This window comes from Lytechinus variegatus, chromosome 13, assembly GCF_018143015.1.
Source record: "Lytechinus variegatus isolate NC3 chromosome 13, Lvar_3.0, whole genome shotgun sequence".
Lineage (NCBI taxonomy): Eukaryota > Metazoa > Echinodermata > Echinoidea > Temnopleuroida > Toxopneustidae > Lytechinus > Lytechinus variegatus.
In genome coordinates this window covers 12,714,058-12,737,239 of record NC_054752.1, presented here as the reverse complement: position 1 = coordinate 12,737,239, position 23,182 = coordinate 12,714,058, and the positions used below count along the sequence as shown (strand labels likewise).

General features: G+C 34.9%; 1 protein-coding gene across 1 annotated transcript in view; it reads right to left on the bottom strand.

The window, feature by feature from the left end:
• LOC121425924 (sushi, von Willebrand factor type A, EGF and pentraxin domain-containing protein 1-like) overlaps positions 1-22,639 on the bottom strand; it is an 85,520-nt gene extending 62,881 nt beyond the window's left edge. Inside the window, exons 1-17 of the mRNA XM_041622032.1 lie at positions 22,556-22,639; positions 19,817-19,852; positions 17,234-17,390; positions 16,294-16,406; positions 14,239-14,448; positions 13,635-13,817; positions 12,103-12,354; positions 11,358-11,552; positions 10,614-10,814; positions 9,692-9,883; positions 8,958-9,167; positions 8,416-8,622; positions 6,503-6,606; positions 5,213-5,381; positions 4,522-4,755; positions 3,590-3,775; positions 1,538-1,735 (exon numbers count right to left, since the gene is read on the bottom strand). Coding sequence (XP_041477966.1) covers positions 1,538-1,735; positions 3,590-3,775; positions 4,522-4,755; positions 5,213-5,381; positions 6,503-6,606; positions 8,416-8,622; positions 8,958-9,167; positions 9,692-9,883; positions 10,614-10,814; positions 11,358-11,552; positions 12,103-12,354; positions 13,635-13,817; positions 14,239-14,448; positions 16,294-16,406; positions 17,234-17,390; positions 19,817-19,852; positions 22,556-22,631 — 2,923 coding nt within the window. The 5' untranslated portion in view covers positions 22,632-22,639. The remainder of the gene's footprint in view (positions 1-1,537; positions 1,736-3,589; positions 3,776-4,521; positions 4,756-5,212; positions 5,382-6,502; positions 6,607-8,415; positions 8,623-8,957; positions 9,168-9,691; positions 9,884-10,613; positions 10,815-11,357; positions 11,553-12,102; positions 12,355-13,634; positions 13,818-14,238; positions 14,449-16,293; positions 16,407-17,233; positions 17,391-19,816; positions 19,853-22,555) is intronic.
• Between the last annotated feature and the right edge of the window lie 543 nt (positions 22,640-23,182).

The window sequence follows — 23,182 nt, the reverse complement described above, 5'->3', positions numbered from 1 at the left end:
CAAATAAGATGTAAGAGTATCATTGTTGGTTGTGTTGTTAATGTCAATTAAAAAATAATGGAAGTGGTTTTTGAATTGGATATTAGTGGGTTCATAACTTATACACACACACATTACAAGTTTAATGGGATTCATGAAACATCGCTGAAAGTATATAAGAGCTGGCTTTGAAATGTAAGATTTTAATCTTCAAAACTTTCAAAGAGAATTGGCGGTTAAAAAAACAAATGGCAAGTACACTGCAATATGATTTAGATGTTAAATCTGATACTCCAAAAATAATAACTCACATTACATACTCTTTACAATGTAGCTTTTGCCCGGCTTTGATAATGTAACCCTCTAAAACTCTATTATAAATGTTGGCGTAATGTGCCAGTAAAATGACAAATCTTTCAAACAAGTTAAGAATTAATTTTAAGGACATATTATAGTAGCATTTTAGTTTACTAAAACATGAAGATCTACTAGAATAAGTTCAATCAAATAAGATTAGGTACTATTTTATGAATTTGAAAAAAGTATTTCCTTTCTCATCGATATCAGAAAACAGTAAACGTTATTGCTCCTGGAGCCTCGATGTTTGATTTGATTAATTGATTTCTGTTTCACAATTGTACATAACATGATAAATATGACATAACAAGGTCGAAAATACTGCAAGACACAATCAAATATTTATAACATAATCTTAAATTTAAGGAACACAATTCAATAACTAAAGTTAACTAAGTTACCTTTGTCTGTTTACGAATCAGACCAAAAAAAAATTAATCCAAAAGGCGTAAATTTCAAATTTCAAGATGTTCAAATTAAAATCTTTTAGTTTCGAATTCATGTTCGTGAGGTTTAAATCTAAATCTAATATTCGGGTGATCACTATACTCACAACTGACCAAGGCGGTTTTCACATAGATTTAAGTAGAGTAGCACTTAAACGTCCAGTACGGTTAGGGGTTATATACAAGCATCACTCAATTTGTCAGATAAGTGTTGGCATTTAACATGACTCTAAATTTAACATGACTCTAAGTCATACTTCACACTTTGTGGAACGCCCCCTTTAACCTTGAAATTTAAATTGTGTCATGATTGCGGGCGCGTTGTGGTCTAGTGGTTATGACTCTCGCCTTTCGAACAGAGGGTCGTGGGCTCGAATCCTAACAATGGCGTGTTTTTTTTCAGCAAGAAATTTATCCGCATTGTGCTGCACTCGACCCAGGTGAGTTGAATGGGTCCCCGGCAGGATTAATTCCTTGCATGCACTGAGCGCCGGTGATGGTAGCTCGAGCTAAAGCCGGGGTAATAATAGCAGCGCTTTGTATCCTTATATAATCTATAATATTATAATACCGGAAGGAAACAACCGTCATTGTGGTTGGTTTAGCAAGTTTTCGTCTAACAGGCTGTTGGAATGCTATGAATCCAGTGACCGATTAATAATAATAATGTGAAGCGCTTTGAACAGTCGTAGATTGATAAAGCGCTACATAAATGCCATTTATTATTATTATTATTATTATAATAGATACTTTACCTGTGCATGTCACCTCTCGCACGTCACTCCACATTTCAGTAGAAAGGCATGTCTTAGAATAGACTTGATTTTGCAGGTAGCCATGATTGCAAGAGAATGAACAATGAGTATTATAAGGTACTCCTCCAGATTGACTGCACGTAGTCGGTAGAACAGACCCATCTTCAGGTTCAATCAATGTGGGACATGATATCTCAACTGGGAAAAATATGAGGAAAATATGTCATGCAATGATATCAACAGTCAACTATACTATATTGTATATTAATTTCAACGGGAATTCAAATTGTGAATATATTTTTAACTTTTATCTGTTAAATTTGTACCTTATTCTGTAAACGTGTAACATTTTAAAATAGTCTATTTTATACATAAGTTTGTATTTACAAATTTGCTATATCTGTATATATTATGCATATCTACTTTGGAATTAAAGGGTCCCAACGAAAACCAGTGTTTGTACTGATTGGGTCACACCTTTTTAAATATGTGAAATAAATAAATAAATTATATTACAAATAACAGGTATGTTACCTCCCCATTTCCCTAAAGAAGGAATACGGTTAATCGAGATAATAAAAATTCTTTATATTTGTAATAGAAAAAAGTATGTTTATCAACATTTCTCCAAAAAGTTGCTGGGGTATATGAAAAAATATTTTCCTATCCTATTTTGAAGATGAGTTAAACATTACTTCTTTCAAAGTCAATTCTTATAGATGCAGTTTTTATACTTGATTTTCGTTTTCATTCTTTTTCAAACGTAATTATTGATGTTTATTCCAAGCCATACTTTATTGGAACGAAATTTGCCCAAATTATCATCATTTCATTTAATCATAGGCGTCAGATTTTTTTTTTTTTTTTTTTTTTTGGGGGGGGGGGGCATGGGGACAAATCCCCGATTTTAAGGATGGGGGACACAATAGGTAAAATCCCTAAGTATTTCGAAGTCTTGTATTTCGGTTGGTATATTCATTGACAAAAGCATCCGCATAGTTATTTTTTTAAGTGCATATAAATGCTTGTAATGTTCCTTTTCAATAGTTGAATAACATTTTTTAGAAATGAAATTTTGAGTCTCCTGTAATGTTGTTGTCATGTGTGCTGTAATAATGTCAAATTTTAAAAGTCGGAACTAGACGTCAGAAGAGTTTCCTCATTCAAGGAACATATAAACAAACATATGTTTATGCATACATTCGCACACTAACAAACACCCACATATACGCCCTAAAGGAGGTAGATCCCGTTTAGTTACAAAATGGGTTAGGTAAAAAATAATAATGTAAAGGAAAAAATTGAAAAATGAAAACCCACATATTTTTTTTTACATGTGCATTTACCATGTTTACATTTCCACGGTGGGGTACTATGTTATGTTAAGTTTATCAAATTGAATACTGCAGTATAGGTAAATTCAAAACTTTCATTTTCCCATGATGTCCTAAAGTGGATCTAACCTCTTTTGGAAATAATTGAAATAATAATAATAATAATAATAATAACAATATTTATAAAGCGCAACATATCCATCTCTAAGAGATGCTCAAGGCGCATACAAATAACAAATAACAAAAGAAAAATTAACAAACTAAACATAAGAATAAAGAACTAGACTGTAAACTGCTGGTATGATTTAGCAGTATGCATTAAGCATCAGGTGAGTTTTAAGTGCTGCCTTAAATGTAGAAAGAGTATTAGCTGTCTGAATAGATAGCGGTAACCTATTCCACAAAAAAGGTGCAGCAGATGAAAATGCTCTATCCCCCCAACTTCGTTTAGTACGTATTTCTTTGAGCCTTACATTATTTGAAGAACGCAAACCAGAACGACCTGAGGAATGGGTTAACAGAAGCGATGAAATTGAAATCTTCATATATACATGTATATATATAATTACATATTCTTACTTTGTTCATGAATAGCGATGTATGTAAATAAAGATTTTTTGTATCAAATCACGCCTATATTGTCGCTTTTTAATTCAGATAAGTCTTGCTAGTAGAAACACATTTATTCTAAAACACAATTAATGTTTCGGAGGTTTACCATCACAAATGAGGTCTTCCCCGTCAAATGAGCCATTAACTTGACAAACCCTGGTAACAGACTTAATCCCCTGACTGCTCTTGAATCCATCATTGCACATGAAGTAGCATGAATCACCATATACAGCAGAAAATGGACAACCAGAGACGGATCCATTGGGAACCGATGGTATGTTACATTCGATTTCTGTGTAATGAAAATAATGAAGTTCGAAAATATTGTCGTCAAACTTTGCGATGACGATGAGAATAATAGATCGTCAAACTAGGCCTTAAAAATATTATTCTCACCGTCATTGCAAAGATGCAAGGGCTTTCATGTTAATAACTGACAATGTGTAACGTTTACTCTAATCTAAAAACATTGTACTTTCAGTTTCAACGTTAATAGCTATAGGCCTACAGGCATTATGAGCTAAATACATATCTTTGAGAATACCCAAGAACCCAGTAAAATGATTCGTCAAAATAGAGGAATGACTTTGACAGTTCCTGGCAAACAAGTAATAGTAATATTAACAACAACAACAATAATAATAATAATGAGAATAATAATGATAATGATAATAATATTTATGATAATGGTAATAATTATAATACTACTAATAATAATCATAACAGTAGTAATAATGATGATGATAACAACAACAATAGTATTATTAATAGTAATAATAACGATAATAACAATAATAATGATAATATTCATCTGACGCTTTATACGGGTGTTTCAAAGGGCACAGATGGGCTGTATTGTGTAACAGTGAATCCATTAATGAAAAACACACAAAAAAAAACACTATGCAAATTTTGAAAAAAAGATGAGTTTTAAGTGAACATTTGAAAATTTCAAACGAGGGAGCTTTTTGAATATGGATAGGGAGCTTGTTCCACAGGGCAGGGGCAATAGCAGAAAAAACATAATTGATTGCTTACTGTTACAAGATTTCGGCTCTCCACTCCACATCCCAACGGTGGAAGGCGTACTGGATCTATTGCAAACGAAGACGGGAAGGAGACCATCTGATGTTTCTTCAGACAGTACATATCCGTCGAGACAGGAGACTTGGCATTCAGATCCGTAAATCGCTCCTGTTGTACAGCCGCCACTGCCAGAGCTCAAACTGATTTCACCATTTGTTGGAGCATATAGAGGGGGACATCTAGTAACTATGCCAAATAAGATGAATATTTTTTTTCAAATCAATTTATTTACAGTCAATTTCTAAAGTCATGCATACATTAGCGTAATCAATTCATTGAGAATTAATTTGAACACTTTTGGATTCAATATATAATTTTGTAGATGGGTGGCGTACCTTACGTCGTGATCAATAGCCAAGATCTTTGGAGGGCGTCTTTCCAGCCTCCAAATTACCACAGTCTAGTTTTGCTCACCCTCTGTAAGGGATTGGATTGTTGTTCATAGGTTAAAGTTAATGCCTCTCTTCAGTGGAAGTGAGTGTAACACACTTCACCCACACACACAATCCATGTGAAAGTACTCAAGATACGATGAACCCTCTCCACCACTGTTCATTCATATGTCATACATCATCACAAACTTTGATTTGTGAACGACATCAATTTCTGTCGGATTTTTGTTTTATATCCATTGAAAACAAACCTTTGACATCCACATTGAATGTACATGAAGCATGGTTTCCCGCAACATCGGTTGCCCTATATTCAATGGTATGTTCTCCTTCCACCAGGCTGGATGGTATGCTCCCAGTTACTATATCCGAGTTCACGCTGTAAAGATAGGCTGTAAGGGTGTTTCCAGCATCTGTTGCCTGTAATGGGCGTACCAATAAAATTACACAAGCTGTTATTAATTATTAAAAAAATCATTTCAAATGTTCAAGAATGAAATTCCAAAGGCGAAATGCAATAAAACTTAATGAAATGTAAACCTCCCGGGGAGCTTTATTATATCTCACATATTTAATTAACTTACACGATGAATTTCGGTGGGGGGGATTTACATTACTATTGTTTATGTACGAAATTGTTCGAAAATCTATTGAAGTTTCATCATACAGTGTGCATTTCATCTGTGCTTCGGGTAGTTAAAGGAGGTACTCCAAGCTAAAAATAATATGATTTGAACAGATAAAGATAAATCAGAAAAAAAAACACTGATTAAAATTGGTACAAAATCGGACAAGAATCAAACGAAATTATTATATCTTGAAGATTTGAATTATTTTAATGAAACAGTTCTATGCGTGTCTTCATGAATATTCAATGAGCAAACTGAAGATCTAATATTCCCACATGTTCTTTTTATTTCATTACATGAAAATGATTTTTAATTTTGTCCTCCAAGAATAAAAAAATGGATTTACAGCTGATTAAGTGATCTTAATATTTATTGATGCAACTTATTCTTTCAGAAGGGAGACATGTCATACACACATGTATGAAAATATGAAATATTTATGACGACGTGCATATAAATGTTTTCACTAGATATTGCTAAAATTTGAAATTCAATTAATTCGTTATTTGTCATCAAATTTTGATAAAATTTTTAAATCAGAAACATGGAGTTTAATCCGTTTAGGCTTATTAGAGTACATTATGCACGTGACGTCACGAGGCAGAAGAGAGTGAAGGGCGCCCTCGCCCAGAGGATAGGATTTTTTGTACTTTTTCAATAAGTGCACACACAGTTACTAAAACGTCTATAACGTTTCCTTTTATTTGAAAGTAGGATGAAAGAGGATGATAATTATTGTCCATTCACGCATAATCATGTGTAATTCTGATCGAGTTCAGACATATTATTTCAAACAATCATTCTAAAATGGTGAATTAAATTCCGATACATGTCCATCACTAAGTTTATCATGACTACATTTCGGGGGACAGTAGCGCACTTCTCGTAAATATATATATTTTTTGTTCTTACAAGTACGGGCTCCCAGAGGCTAGCTTCAAACGTTGCCTCAAGTTGGTTGAATTCGGCAAACAAAATCTTGTCTGATGGACAGCTGATTTCCGGACTGGTTTCATCTAAAATTGAGATGGACAAAGAAAAAAAAAGAATACCAACTATTCAGTTGCCTTGTAAAGAAGTACTATAAAACTGCAAAAGTTTGAATGCCGATAATAGTAGAGAGCATTTATATTTCGCCATCTATCTAGAAATATTCTACTCCGAGGCGCATTGTTATTATTATTATTACTATTACTCCGGCTTTAGCTCGAGCTGCATTTCAACAATCATGCATTCTAGAAATTAATCCTGCCGGGTACCCATTCAACTCACCTGGGTCGAGTGCAGCACAGTGTGGATAAATTTCTTGCTGAATGAAAACGCGCCATGGCTAGGATTCGAACTCAAGAACTCCTGTTTGAAAGGCGGCAGTCAGAACTACAGACTAGACCACGACGCGCCCTTGATGAGATTATAAATATGATTTGTTTTATTATTTAGTGTGAAGAGTATCATCGAGGGTGCCAAATTATTCCTGGCACTTTTTCACATTTTGAAGAAATTGCTTCAAACCAGTCCACACAAGAATGCATGCATGTCGCTAAGAATTATAAATTTCCAATGGGTGATGCAAAACTGTGCTTTTTAAAAATCATGTACCTGTTGTAATTGTAGTAATTTAAGATCTCTTTGTTTACTTCGTTCACAATTATAAATGTTTGTTTACCCAAACGAACTGTTGCTGGGCTAGTAGGCGAGCGGCGAGAGGCCAAAATTTTGGACTTTAATCTCTACAAGGATAAAATCACTACAGAATGAATGATATAATAACGCATAGCAACCAAATATATATTTCATACATTTTTTTTAATTTCAAAACTGCCTAGCAACATTATTTTCCCTAGCAACCATATCTACTTTTCAATATTCTTTCTTTTTTTACCAGATTAATTCATTTTTATCATTTTTAAAAAGTTTTTCATTTTTAAAAACTAATGAAGAAAGTAAATTTTGATGAAATTAATAAAAGAGGAAGACTAGGATGTCTAATGCACTTATTTGTAGTAATTTAATATCTCTAAAGCAATGCTGACTGCCTTTATTTGCGTGAGGATTAAGCTATTGCTAAAAAGCGTTTGCATAATTCGAACATTTTGTTTGTGCATTTAAGCATTTACTTGGGTCTTTTCCAGCTCCGTCAGAATAGCATGGCTGCCCTCATCAGGGCGTTCGCGTTTTGTAATCGTCTTTAACTGGGCTTTGTGGCGTGCGCCTGTAATCCAAGCTGTGGGGAAGTTACAAATTGATGCAGAGGTTCGAGCCCTGGTCACGTCTTTCGAATGGTGACGTTAAAGGTCGGTCCCAGACGTAAATAATCATATCTGATTGATACACGTCTGACAAAACTCAAATACACACGCACACACACACACACACACGTCTCTATGCACCTGAGAAAGTATACCCCAAGGTCAAGAAGGTGTATAGTAGACTACATGTACATGTTTTGTCCTTGTAAGTGCAAACTGAAAGCCAACAATATAAACTTGATAAGAAGCAAGTTGAAGGAATGGTTGAAGTTGGAACAAAAACGAGAGAAGCAGTATTATGCACTGGCGCAACTTTGCATTCAAGTCCCTCCTTTGTTCTGTGAGTCGTGATCGCATCAGCGCCACGTCGCTATTGTTCAAACCGCGCTAACAATTGCTTTCTGAAGGCAAGGAAAGGGTTTAACAAGTCGCGTTTAAGCACAAGCAAGGGCTTATCCATACAATAAAAAAACAATTGCTAACGCCTGATCTTTCTGGCTCGAAGGCTGCCTTTTCTGCATCTGACACAATAACCGCGTACAGTTTGCCCCCGTTAATTTGATAAGCAATTATTACCTTCACAGAGCTGTTCAACGCCATCCCAAGATCCATCATTTCCACATCTCCGAGTGACACTGTACTGTGGAGTATAGCCAAGGTTACAAGACGATCTGCAGATCGTGTTATATTCTTGGATATGACTAATATTGGTGCTTGATCCATCGGTTGTACACGAAACAATTTCCCCGTTGACTGGATCAGAGAGCGGGAGGCAAGTCACAACTGAAACAGAGAAAGTGTAAGTCTCCGGGGTAAGTCTCATTTAGTCCGGCATTTAGCCAGGTAATGTTTGCTCTATTTCTAGGTTGAATCATGGGTTTATCTATTCATAGAGGTCCATTGTTGAATGTAGTCACGGGCATGTTGTATAATTTTTTTGCTATTCCGGTGATTGGGAAGAAAAATATCACATTGGCCGGGCAATATTGGAGTTATTTGTGGGATTTGTTTATTTTGTTTATTCATTCGTTGAACACAAACCAGCTGACAATCCTATATTTTTAGCTTTGAATAGACTTAAGGGAAGGAACAAAGACCAAGGGAAATGAAGAACGTACCGACACATGTTATTGTTCCTCCCTCTCTCCAAAAGCCTACATCATCTTCATCTTTGTCACATGTACGTTGTACAGGATCGCTTCCGGTGGTGGACTTGAACCCATCATCGCAGAAGACAGTGCAGATAGATCCATACTCAACATTTATCTGCACAGGACATCCATTTATTCCTCCGTTCAAAGGCTCTGGTATCGGGGGGCATGTGATGGCTAATAACATAAAGAAAATGGTATAAATAAGAATTCAGATTTGTCGAGGGCATAACGTTCATTTGACAAATTTTGTTGACATTTGCAAAAAAATTAGGCGCATGAACAGTTTACCTTTTAATGTGTTTAATTTATTTATTTATTCATTCATTTTTATAGGGCATATCTATTCATTAAAAAAAAATAGATTATTATTTTTGGTGTGGGGGGGGGGTGGGACTTCTTAATCTATTCCGAACTCTTGTCGAGATTCTCGGGGACACACACCATGCAGTGCAGAAACTGATCAGATTTACTCAAGCCCAGTGGCTCAACAAAATAGGTCTAAGATATTACCGAGACTTAAGAAGGGGTATACCAGGCATTTCTAAAATATGACATACAATTTAGTGTTATTAAGCGATTAGAACTATGTTTACATGTAAAATAATATCGGGCATCATTCAATAGTCCGATTTTTTTTATCCCTATGTAAAACGTTAGAATTATAATAATTTGACGTTAAAACGGGTATGTTTAATTACGTTCACATTCTGGGATTGGTTGCAACCACGATCCATCCAGGCCACACTGAATAACGCCGTCCCCTTTCAAAGCGTATCCATCCACGCATCCAAAGGAACATATTTCATTGAGTGGAACAGAGGAAGATCCTTCACAGGTCCCGTTGGTCACCTCAAGGATGCCAGACAGCGGTGGGGTGTCACAATTTTGCACTGGGGAGAAACAGTTGGTTACGAAATGTCATGAGCATCTTCCTTAGCACTGGTATACAGTCATTGTTATTCTATCTTGGCAAACCGTATAGCTTGCTCTTAAATTATTCTAATCTAAATGCGAATTTTACCTTCGAAAGGTAAAATTCAATTACTTGCCTATTTTTATTCCTTTTGTACGGTTGATTTTAGTGGAATGATTGTAAAAATGTCTGCCTAATTTTACACATCAGTGACTCCCGTCCTAACAATAACTAAACCTGACCATGGGGATTTTCTATTGTTACTGGGGGTGCTGTGACAATGCCCAGCACCCGCAGTAAGAACACAATGGCAAGGTCCAACAATAACTGTTTTTCATGGGAGTGATGAGAAATTACTTAGCGAGTTTTCACAATGGCAACGGAGACGGAATCAAGAAAACAGGAAATCTATTAAAAATGCCCTTCAAAATGATAAAGAACAGCTGGGGTTTTGTCGGAAATTCTTGAACCGGAACAGCAGTTCAGTGATGGCGGCTTCAAAGCTTGACTGCTTCGGAGGTGCCCCCAAACCGAACGCATGTGTTTCGAGGGGCTAAAACTTCCTGGTTGTCTATTGTCATGAAGGGCATTTAGCAACACATTTTCTTTGTTCTTTGACCCGTCGTTTGTCGTGGAAGCAGAATAAAACCTAATTAGTGATTATCTGTCAACACACAAGGGCTACAAAATGAACCTTGGATAGTCACCTTCACACACCGGTACATCACCCCCAGGTGCTATCCATGAAGCCGAGTTGGATCCCGTCTGACCAGTGCACTGGAGTATGCGATTCCTAATGGTGTATCCCTCAGAACAGTCGTAGACACAAATGGATAGATATTTAGTGTCGCAAAGTCCAAATGTTTGGTAGCCATTCTCTAGTGAAGGAGCTGGATCACAGTGCACCTCTGCGTATCATTTCGATTATATATGTATATTTTTTACAAAGATATGAATAGGAAGAAAGTAAGATTTAACAGCGAGTATGATAAAATACTTAAGACGGGGAGAAATAAATCAAATGCAATTCCATTCACTTTCCAGTTGGTAAAAAGAACATTGTCATTGTAAAGTGTCTATTACCTAGGATATGAACATGCAAGAGTGCAGGTCTCACACTTCACCAAGTACATTATCCTGCATTCTAACTTCAGGGCCCCGTCTTACAAAGAGTTACGATTGATACAATCAGTCGTAACTCTATGGAAATCCATCAGTGTCATAATTTCTTATACAGAAAATTTGCAAAATGTCCTTTGTTAACAAAGGAGAACACACAAAATTGTCAAGAAATCAATGAATTTATGGATCTACATTCACATCTAGAATTTCATTTGAACAAACATGCATTAAATACGTTGATTTGCTGGCTTTCCACAGTTGCGATTGATCGCATGAATCGCAGCTCTTTGTAAGATGGGCGCCAGAGTGTATGATAATGATTTACAAACCTGTGCAATGGGGTGTTGGATTCGACCATTCGCCTAGCTTGGAACCAGGGTTTCTTTGTTGGCACATAGCATGGTTCTCGCCCTCAAGGTAGTAACCTTCAGTGCAGGAGAAGTGGCAAAAGGAACCTCTAAGAGTTCCACGGCTACAATACGCCTGCAGACCTTCTCGTGAAAGCAGATGTTCACAGCGGATTTCTAAGGATTTTCAATGATAGGTAAAGGTTAGCTAAATCATTTTATGATGATAATGATGACTATATAAACATTTTAAAACTGTTACCATAAAGGCAATATAAGGACTGTGAATGAAAAAAAAACACACAGACAAGTTGTTTTCAAGGATATATATAAAAGTCATCTTTGTTTGTCCGAAGGAATTGTTTGTCCACTACATACAACAGGGCAAAGGGGAAAGTTGAAATTTAAAAATATAATGAGTTATATATCATATGTGATTACATACCATACATCATTCACATGATTGATTATGGATCGTTTTATGTAATTATACTTATTTTCAGACCCTGCTGTGGTCTTTGAAACGTAGTGCACAATGCTTTAATGATGAGTTATATTAATTTTTACCATATAATAAATGGTAAAAATGAACATAAAGTCAGAGATATACGCAAATCCGAAATTTAAAAAGAAAAAAAAATCAACCAAACTCACAGTAATTATGAAAATTATGGTCTAAATTAACTTCATCTTTATTTTCGTACGTTTGCGTCACTTTTTCCATTACCTGACACGATAAGATAAACACTGCATGTCCCGATGTTTCCACTGTTGTCTGTGACTGAGTAGGGTAAACTGTAATAGTCAGCCTCCAGTTCATGTACGCCTGGCCTGGGGAAAGCTGGCACAGTGATGGTTAGCTCGTCACCACTATTGTCAGATGCATCTGGGACAGTCCAGTTGAAGGCTGATGCACTTTCATTGGCAGGGAGGAAAAACTGATAAGACTCACAGCCAGATAATACAGGACTTTCACTATCTGATTTGTTTGTACAAATTGAAAAAAAAAGACAAAAATAATTCTGACGGAATTCTATGATACATTTAGGATTCGCACCTCGTGGTTAGCTTCACTATGTTCAGTCACAACTTGACAACAATTCGTTACAAGCTATCATTAACAGAATTTCTACTTAATTCTCTGTTGAATACAAAACAGTGCCTTCCTATGATTCATTTGGTAAATCAGACAAAATAGAGTGAGGCAAACTAAGCATGAGGAATTCCACTTTCTAACATTAATGAGTAAGCGGGGTAAAAATGAGCATTGACAATGTCTTGGAATAGCCTGTTGCCACAAAAATGACGCAATTCATTGGACTTGAAAATATGCCAGTTTGTTCAATTTGGAGTGATAAGAAATATTAAAAACAGTCATATGCGAAGCGATAAAAGGGAGAAATGAAGAATTTACAGATTTTTGGCCTGAAAGGGAAATTATTCGCCGTACCTTCGCCGTAAACTGGAATAGGGAGAAATGAAGAATTTACAGATTTTTTGGCCTGAAAGGGAAATTATTCGCCGTACCTTCGCCGAAAACTGGTTGTGAAAGGTCGACAAGATACAGTCAAATTAGCGTATACGAGCAATGATATGAATAATGTCGTTAACATTATTTTCATGAAATGTTTAGGATCAAAATGAATCACAATCGGATGGACAGTTTACTAGAAAAAAAACAAATTTTGACAAATTAATTCTACTGACTATCTTGATACCCCCTCCCTTACTTTCCCTCTCATCAAACATATTCATACTCAGAAAATGTTATCAGTAGTTTTGTCCAATAATCGAAAAAAAATGGATAGAACTCGTTGTATATGTTGCTACACAAATAAAACCCTAAAGCTAGCTACTGAAAAAGTACTCAAATAAACAGTATATCTAACAATATCTATCTATCTATCTCTATCTATCTATCTATCTATCTACCTACCTACCTACCTACGTACGTACGTACGTACGTACGTACGTACGTACGTATGTATGTATGTATGTATGTATGTATGTATGTATGTATGTATGTATGTATCTATGTATCTATGTATCTATCTATTATCTATCTATCTATCTATATGTATATATATATATATATATATATATGTATATATATATATATATATATATATATATATTTATATAAATAATTTATTGGTTGGATGCTTAACTTAAGCTGGTCGTACAGGATCATCAGCGACATGTATATATACACATACACATACATATATATATACATGGGTGTGTGTGTGTTTCACCTACCTTTACATTCCAGAACTGGCGGTGCAGACCAGCCGCTGGACAGACAGATTAGGTTTGAAGCCACCCCTGGACCGAGATCATATCCTTCATCACATTTATAAGAACAGATGCTGAAGTATTCGTCCTGTTGTGTGCATGACACTGTACCGTACGACGGATCTTCAAGTGGACCACATGTAATTACTAATGCAGAGCAAAATAATAATAATAATGATAATTATAATAATGATCATGATAATGATAATAATGATTTCACAGCTACTTCAGTTTACTTTCTGTAATATTGATTTTGAGGTGGAAAGTCGTAAAACAAACGTGTCGGAGGTCCGACAATCCAACTTTGATTTTAGAATACCTAATGTCATAATAACAACATTTATGTCATGGTCACATTTGTTCTACGGCGGCCGTACGGCGAGTCGAAAACAGCCGTTTTAACATTTTTTGTCCAACTACATATAGGTGGTTTGAATCAAAATTGATAAAACGGCTGTTTTCGACTCGCCGTACGGCCGCCGTAGAACAAATGTGACCATGGTATTAGCTGAGCATTCAGTGAAATTTAAGGTAACTATTTAGGAAATTATAACCCTTTAATACTCACATGTGCAGGTTGGTTCGGGCAGTGGTACCCATGCAACTGTTGCAGAACTTTCGTCTGATGTTCCGTGACATTCTAGCTGAGGTGCACCCTGTAAATTGTAGCCGTCTTTGCAGAAGTATCGGCAGGTCGTCCCGACAACCAGGTAGTCAGTTATACGAGGACAGTCGTGGTAACCATTATCTGGATTACTCAGCACCGGGCATGTCTTGACTGAGTGTGAGAAAATGCAATGATTCCCTTGTAATTGAAATTTGTGTACTTCGAAATAATTTTTATCAACCACAATGATGTTTAGGTTTTATTCGTTTTTAACATTCGCTATGTACTGGATGTATGATAGGTAGATAAATGGTATTTATTGTGATAAAAATTCAATTAGCAGCCAAATGCTGAATTACATTAATTTTTACAGAGTAAAATTTCAGTAAACATAACAAGTAAAACAGTAACACAAATAAAGTATACTAATGTATAATATTAGAAAGGGGATACAAAAAGAAAAGTATACAGAGGGAGAAGTAATGTCAAAAGCAGGAATGGGGAAAGGTTAGGAGTACACTAAATATATATACCTTTAACATAAAGAACATATATATTTAACCAATGTTGAATGAATAACAATACATGTAGATTAAAGAGTGGATTGTATGAAACAATACTTGCTTTTTTAGAGAAAAGAAACAAATGAAAGCTATTAATAAGGGTCAAACTGAAGAAGGAAAACGTATATTCCATACAAAGGATTTCTAAACGAAACAGTAACCTGGGTTAGGATTGTTCTTGTTCTTGGAATTGTTCTTAATAATTAATGTTCATATTTTTAGGAATAAGGGCAGAAGGGTTTCATGACAAGCTTGGTCGCTTCACCCCCTCAAGTTTCTTCGAAAATATTTAAACACTGATTTCTTTTGTTTTAAATCGTATGAATTATACAATATCTTAATTTTTACAGATTTGAAAATAAGGACACTTCGGATTGAACCACAATATTTCATAAGAATGATAATTCCACATGATTGTTTAGGGGGAATTATTTTTTTTTCCACATGACAATTGAATTGAATTTATCTTCATACTTCACAAGATAACAAAATAATAACATAATACAAGAAATATATTTGGTTACATAGAAAATACAAAGATAATGGCAGTAAATGAAGTGAAATGTGAAGGAACCTGCATGAAAAGCAGAGCTTGTAATGTCTGCAGGTTCCTAAAAGTAATTATGAAGTTCGTAAGGAGATCGGACACTAAACAAGAATTAGACTAAAAAGGAAAAGCCAAAGATTAGCGCAAAATCACGGGGTAAAGAATTGGATGAAAAGTGGACGATGTGAAATATAGGAGGGGGATGAGCGAATTTGAAATGGTACAAATCAAATACATTATATATATTCAGCCAGTGGAGGGGAAATCAAAATACTTCATATTCCATAGAAAAAAGAACAAAAAATGGCATATCGCTGAGTTGTGCATATACAATTGTTTTATGGAAAAGAAGCAAAATTTTTAAATGTCATATCTTTCTTATTTTACGTCCGCTTTAGATAATTTTTTTTAGTGTTATACTTGTTTGATTTCTCTTCTTTTTTGTTTAGTTCAAACCGAGATTTTGCTGGTATCGACTTGACATTCAATGAACTCAGGGGCGGAAATCGCTCCCAAAAGGTAGGGGGACAAGGACAAGGGTCTGAAAAAAGGCTATTACCTAAATTTTCAGGTCATTTCGACGAAAATATATTTGACAAGCAAAAAAAAAAAAGGTCTTCTCGTCAAAAAACGAACGTTTTATTCACATTTTCAGTGATATATTTCTTAGCATCACCAAAGGCCCAAAATAGTAGGAGGGACATTTGATAATGTGTCCCCCCTACTATTTTTAGTAGGGGGGACACGTCCCTCCTGGGATTTTTTCGCCCATGAATGAACTAATGTCTTACAATTAAAGAAAATGTCCAGATTCCTTCTAAAAATATCCTTAACTTCTTCTACAATCAAAAGCAACATAACATATTTTCTTTCATTAAAGCAATAAATAATACAGATTTAACGTACCTTGGACTTCAAATCGTATTTTGCAGATGTTCATGTTGGGACTAGGAGCACTGTCCCGTGCATGATAAGCATATTCATGTACGCCAGTTCCAAACTCATTTGGTAGGTAGGGTCTTAAAAAGGGAAATCAAATGAATTACAACAAGTCTGTACGTTGAACTATGTCTTAATCATATAGGTGAGGAATGTTTCATAACCTAAAGTTTTAAACAAGATCGAACCCCGGAATATCTAGGAAAATACAAATATTTGAAGACATGCAGTTTAACCACGATTAAGTTGATCCGAATACTGAACAAATTGCATCTTTCTTTCTCATTGTTCCCTATTTCTTAAAGTGTATAGAGAATACATGCTTGATATAATAGGCCTATGAGATGTATAGAATAAAAGAGTATATAGAGTTGTAATGTTTTATTGGCAATAAATAATTGGCAGCCAGTGGCTGAAATATACACGTTTACAAAATATAAGAACATTCAAAGATACTATAAAAAGAGTAGATAAATAAAAAAAAAGATAATTCACTACATAATAGATTAAATTACACAAAGATTTTCATGTGACGGATCCAATTACATAGAGGAGTTCTGAGTGTAAGTGAAATTATAAATCGCATTGAATTAAATATTGCATAAATATAGAGGAAGAGTGCATAATGAAATCAATTAACTGGTAAAACAAAAGAAAATCATAATCAGGTGGTCAACAAAATCTAATTATAGATCAAACATTAGATGATTCGTTACGAATCAATGAGTGCATTGTATCAAATGAATAAAAAATAAATTAATGGAATGCATTAGGGCTGAAAATAAGGCCTTGATTAAAGACCACCATAATCGTTCGTAAAGTCGCTTGCAAATTACGAACAGCTTTATGAAACACCCACCTATATATGAACAATAATTCAAGATATGAATTATAAAACTGGACTTACTCGTCGATATGAACGGGTTTGCTCTTTTCATCTTCCGCCTTTGGCGTACTCCAGAATTTTTCTTTTGGCTTCACAACTACGAATTTACCATAATTCTTGGTGGAAGATTTCTTGTTACATACAGCAAATTCGTTAACATACTTCGGCGGTGTTGTATCTGTAATGTCACACAAACCGATGGCGTGTGCACGAGTAAACGAAAAATTTGTTTTATAAAAATAATCTTTACAAAAATTTAATATTAATACAATGAAAATATCAAAGGGAAGTAATATCTATGCTGATCATGCTGATGTCAACAACAAATTTCCTACTGTCATCAAGACACCACCATCATTACTACTTCAACGCCTGGCTTGCCAAATGCATACACAGTAAAACATGAATTAAAATTACATAGATCCAACTCCTTATCTTTAAACTGCACTAGTAAAGTGACTGTAAGTTTCATATATTATATAAAGCAGTACGTTGACATATAATTACGTTCTTGCGATATATCTAGTATATTCTAGTATATGGCGTAGTTTCCTTCTGCAAGAAATTTATCCACATTGTGCTGCACTCAGCCCAGGTAAGTTGAATGGGTACCTGACAGAAATTTATTCCTTGAAATGCCACAGCCCTGTAAAAGGCTGGGGGTCCTTTGGAAGCGCAAAGAGACGTTTTTTATAATGTGTTATGTGCTAAACAAAAACTGTCTATTATTATTATTCGGATTGAACAAGGTTTGATGTCGGGTTCATCATGTTGTCTAGATTCTATTCTTATTGAGAGACTATTAATGGTATTATTTAGAAATCTATGATGACTTTGCCCCGAATTCACACCCATTTTCCTATTAATGTTTCGCAATCGCTAATAGTTTTCAATCCGTTGTGCTTACTTAGTCTTGAACAAATCAAATCGTACTAGCGTTAATGAGGAAGGGTAAATATCATTTCAGAGCACCGTTGGAAAGAGATTGTTGGTATTTATAAAACAATATCCCATTAACATGATATGCACTCTAAAAAATGAAGTGCTAATTTAGCTCTTAAAGAGCGTGTACAGTGACTGCACTCCGGAGTGCTGATTTGTCTTGTTCAAATTTGAACTGGACAAATCAGCACTCCGAAGTGCAGTCACTATACACGCTCTTTAAGAGCTAAATTAGCACTTCATTTTTTAGAGTGTATGAACGTGTCAGAAGCTATTAATGACATTTGTTAGATTGGCTTATTGGAGCCATGTAAACTTTGACAGCAATGTTTTTCAGATTTCCTACTATTTTATTCACTTTATTTAAGATTGGAACACGACAATAATAATAGTATTCCACATTTATACAGCGCTTTATACATCGGAACGACGTCTCTTAGCGCTTTACAGATGTATAATTACCCCGGTCATCGGATCCTTGCATGCCAGCATACAATGTATGCACCTTCTCCACTCCCCGGGGGAGCATTCCAACAAGAGTTCCAAAACTCAATTGCTAGGCATACTACATAGGCTTTCGCATCCTACCGGGTCCCCATTTGTGACCCGGGTGGAGAGTGGCAAATTGTGTATTGACACCTTGCCAAAGGACGCTAGGCCATGGTGGGATTCGAACACACGACCCACTCATTACAAGGCGAGAGTCAGAACTGCTTAACCACGGCGCTTCCATATCACTGATGATGATCTAATACGTATTTTAATAATAATGTTAATATAGGGTATTTATATTTATACATATCCACCTTGTTAAGTTCTCAAGGCGCTCCTATATTACCCGGCTAAGCTAGCCGTTCATAGCGCACACAGCTTTTTAAGGAACTACTTCCTACCGGTACCCATTTACCTCACCTGGGTTGAGTGCAGCACATTGTGGATAAGTCTCTTGCTGAAGGAAATTACGCCATGGCTGGGATTTGAACCCACGACCCTCTGTTTCAAAGTCTGAAGACTAATCCACTGGGCCACAACGCTCCACGTTTATTTTAAATGTGGATGAACCTAACTTTTAACATTTAGAGTTTTGAAGGTTTGCATCAGCCATCTAAAATATGTGAATATATCTAATTTATCATTCTACAAATTTTGAAGAGTTTTATTCCAAAAGGAGCTAAATCCACGTTGGGTGTTTTTCTGTCAATCAAGGTTTCATTTTGATATATAGTGATGTCATCTTAGATAAAATGAATTATGTTTAAAAAATTCTATATGAATTTTTAAGATCTTTTTTTCAAAATATTATTTTTTATGGATTTTAGCTCCTTTTGGAATAAAACCTTAGTTGAATGTCCATTTTTGCCAATTTAAACATGTTTCATTTTGGAAATTTAACACAAAACACATAAATAATGCTGGGGAGTACACTTGACATCATATCTGATGTTTATCCATTGAACATTTTAAAAAGGAAAAAAATAAGCTGTTCATTATTTTGTTACGTAAATCAATAAAGTCTCTCATTTCTTACCCATTGTTCATATTTAATGAAAACAAATCGTCCCTTTGGAATCTTTGTATAAAGCAAAACAATATTTATATAAAAGCATGGACAGTTTTTATCGTTAAAGTATTCAAGAATTCCACAAAAATTGGCACTTATACCTGGAGGTGGCGATCTTCGTCGACGGCCGGAACAGGCTTATATGTTAAGGAGATGAGAAACAGAAGCAAAAATAGAGTTTATTATTCGTCATTGTTCACCCATTAGGGGCCAAGTCCACCCCAGGAAAATGCTGACTTGAATAAATAGAGAAAAATCAAACTAACATAGTGCTGAAAATTTCAGTAAAATCGGATGTAAAATAAGAAAGTAATGACATTTAAAGTTTCGCTTATTTTTCACAAAACAGTGATATGCACAACTAGGTGAGTCAGTCGATGTTGTCCATCACTCACCATTTCTTTTGTTTTTTATTGTTTGAATTATACTTTATTTCATTTTTTTAGATTTGACGATAAGGACCAACTTGACTGAACGATATAGTATTAAACAATGCTTATTCCACATGTTCAGGGAGGAATTAATCGTTGTATCACTTGACAATGAGGAGAAAATAAGAATATTTCATATTTCTTATAATAAAATACAAAAGAAATAGTGAGTGGATGACGTCATCAGTCTCCTCATTTGCATACAGAACAGGATGTGCATAAAACTGTTTTGTGAAATTAAGCGAAATTTTAAAATGTCATAAATTCTTATTTTACATCCAATTTTACTGAAATTTTCAGTGTTATGCTTGTTTATTTTTCTCTTTTATTCAAATCAACTTTTTGTTTGGGTGGACTTGTCCTTTAATTTTTATTTATTTATTTATTTATTTATTCTCGAATATTTATACAGAGTAGCCTGATCAGCATTAAAATACATACAATGCACGAAAAACATAGTAACAGGACATTATGAGATACAGAAAAAGGGAATAAATACAAGGTAAAAATACGAAAATGTGTTACGAGTTACAGATGGCAAGATACATGATAAAAATATGCAAAATATTAACATTAAAAGCTGGTCTACCTCAGGGCTCTGTGATTATATATAAGCATTTAAAAAGATGAAAGATCGTTAAAACACAAGACAATGTATTATACAGTACTAATAAATTTACTTTTGGAATTAAAAAAAAACAAAAACAAAAAAAAACCAAGCAGAAGACATATTGCATCATTTGATAATTTTATCACTTATATACATCAAGATAAAAAGATAAAAAAACAAAACAAATAAAACACAACACGTTTCAATGTCTAGATAATAAGTGGTAATAACAGAAATACAAGAAATGAGCAGCAATCGATACCAAATGTACTATAGGAACGGCACGGACAATAGAATAGTGTATAAGTGTATTGTATAATGATTAAAATGAACGATATGATTTGTCTATATGTGTTTAAGTTGGAATTTAAAGGAATGAACAGATCTTGAAAATCTTATATGTTCAGGCAGTTTATTCCAAGTGAGAGAGCCTGAAAATAGGAAAGATTTTTGGTAGAAGGTCGTACGACATTTTGGCAATCTCAAGAGCAATTTGTCAGAACTACGTGTGGTTCTAGAAGAGACATCATCGACAAATGAAAGTCTATCGTATAAAATGGCGGGCGATAATTTATTGACACACTTATACATAAGAACACATGCGGCTCTATGGAGAACTTTGTATAGAGAGGGCCAATTTAGTTCTTTAAACACGATTTCAGAACGTGTCATCCATGTGCGATTTGATATCAGATACGCTGCCCTTTTATGTAACCTGTTAAGCGTGTCATAATTTCCTTCTGATCTTCCAAACCAAACATTAGAACAATAAAGGATATGGGGAATGACATATACCCAATAAAGTTTGGAAAGTTGAGATTGATTAAAATAATGTTTATTCCTGCGAATAATTCCAAGCTTACGTTTGATAAGATTTGAAATTAAATTGGTATGTTGCTTAAAGTCAAGGCAATTATCGATTGTTACGCCCAAACACTTCACTTCATTTTTACATTCTAGAGTACAGCCATGTATATTTATTGATATTTGCTGATTATGAGTAGTACTTAGCTTTTGTTTTGAGCCTAAAAGCATTACTTTTGTTTTATCATAGTTTAAGATCAGTTTGTTATTTCTTATCCATGAAAAGGTCTCGTATAGTGCCTGGGTTAGATTGGTTTCGACCTCTGTCGATCTCTATTGAGAATTGCTTTGTTAACACCTACACTGCTAGAAAGCATGTATCATAACAGGACAAATTGTCAGCACAATGGGAACACAATAATTATTTTTCTATAGGCTCACGTGTTAAAAATTATATTTTGTAAATTCATAACTACACAATACTACCTTTGCCATTCAAAGATCATCAAATACAATTCATTCCCTGGGAACATGAAGTATGTTTTCCGCATTTTTTGTCGGTAGGGGTCTGAAATTTTCTGCAGCAACAGTGATGATGTGAAGTCTTGGGCAAGTGATAAAGTCCCCAAAGAATACTCAAAGGATAAAATTATACTACTTATAGTTGCTATGTTACAGTGTAAAACACTCAATCCGTTCCTCGGATAGGAAGTTAATGGAAGCCCCCTTGCAGACGAGAGTCTAGGGAAAACCCCGGGTATAATGGTCCACCTGCATTCCCCCAATAATTTACATTGGGAGGAGAGTCCTGCCATTGATATTGATCTCAGTTAGCCTTTAGCCTCCCTTGTACAGGTGACCCTAAACAAAGAATACTAAGAATAATTTATTTCATATGATATCATTTGTACCTATGAACTTGATTAGGGTACGGGTCGTGGAAACTTCTTCATATAACCGAAAATAATTAGTGGTTTTCGGCCAAATCTTCTTACCTTCATTTGGGTTACCCAAGGCAAAGAGGATCATCAGTAAGAGAAGTAGTCTGATGCACACTCCGTTGTTCATCATTTCCGAATTCCTATCTAAAAAAGATGAAAATGAAACAAATGCTCGACTGGCCTCTGAAATAAATGAACAGTTACGAACAACCATTCGAAAAATAAGGTACTTCAAACTTCCCTTGATAAAATACATGAAATAGTATACCCATGTGCTGTGTGTCCGGACGATTGATTTTAAACGTCCATTCGGAAAAGTTATTAACTAAAATCTCATCAATTTTAGTACAAACTGTTTGGCAATATCAGAGAGAACAAACTTGAAGAAAATTACAACTATTGAATTTATATTTTTTGTGTAATCCAAACATACTAAAGAAGGCTACAAAATTTTAAGGTGTCCGCACACCCATCCTCCGTGACGCCATCTGCTCCTTATTAGTTTGTTGACCCGGATGCGCGTTTAATCATGTTAATGATTAACTAAAAAAAAATCTAAACTTTCTTAGTCTGCATCTAATTTTGATGGAAATGTGTTGTTGTTGTTTTTTTTTCTATGTTGGTGGATGACTTAGCTTGTTTTAAATACATCATTAGATCGGCTTGACGTGGGAGGTTTAG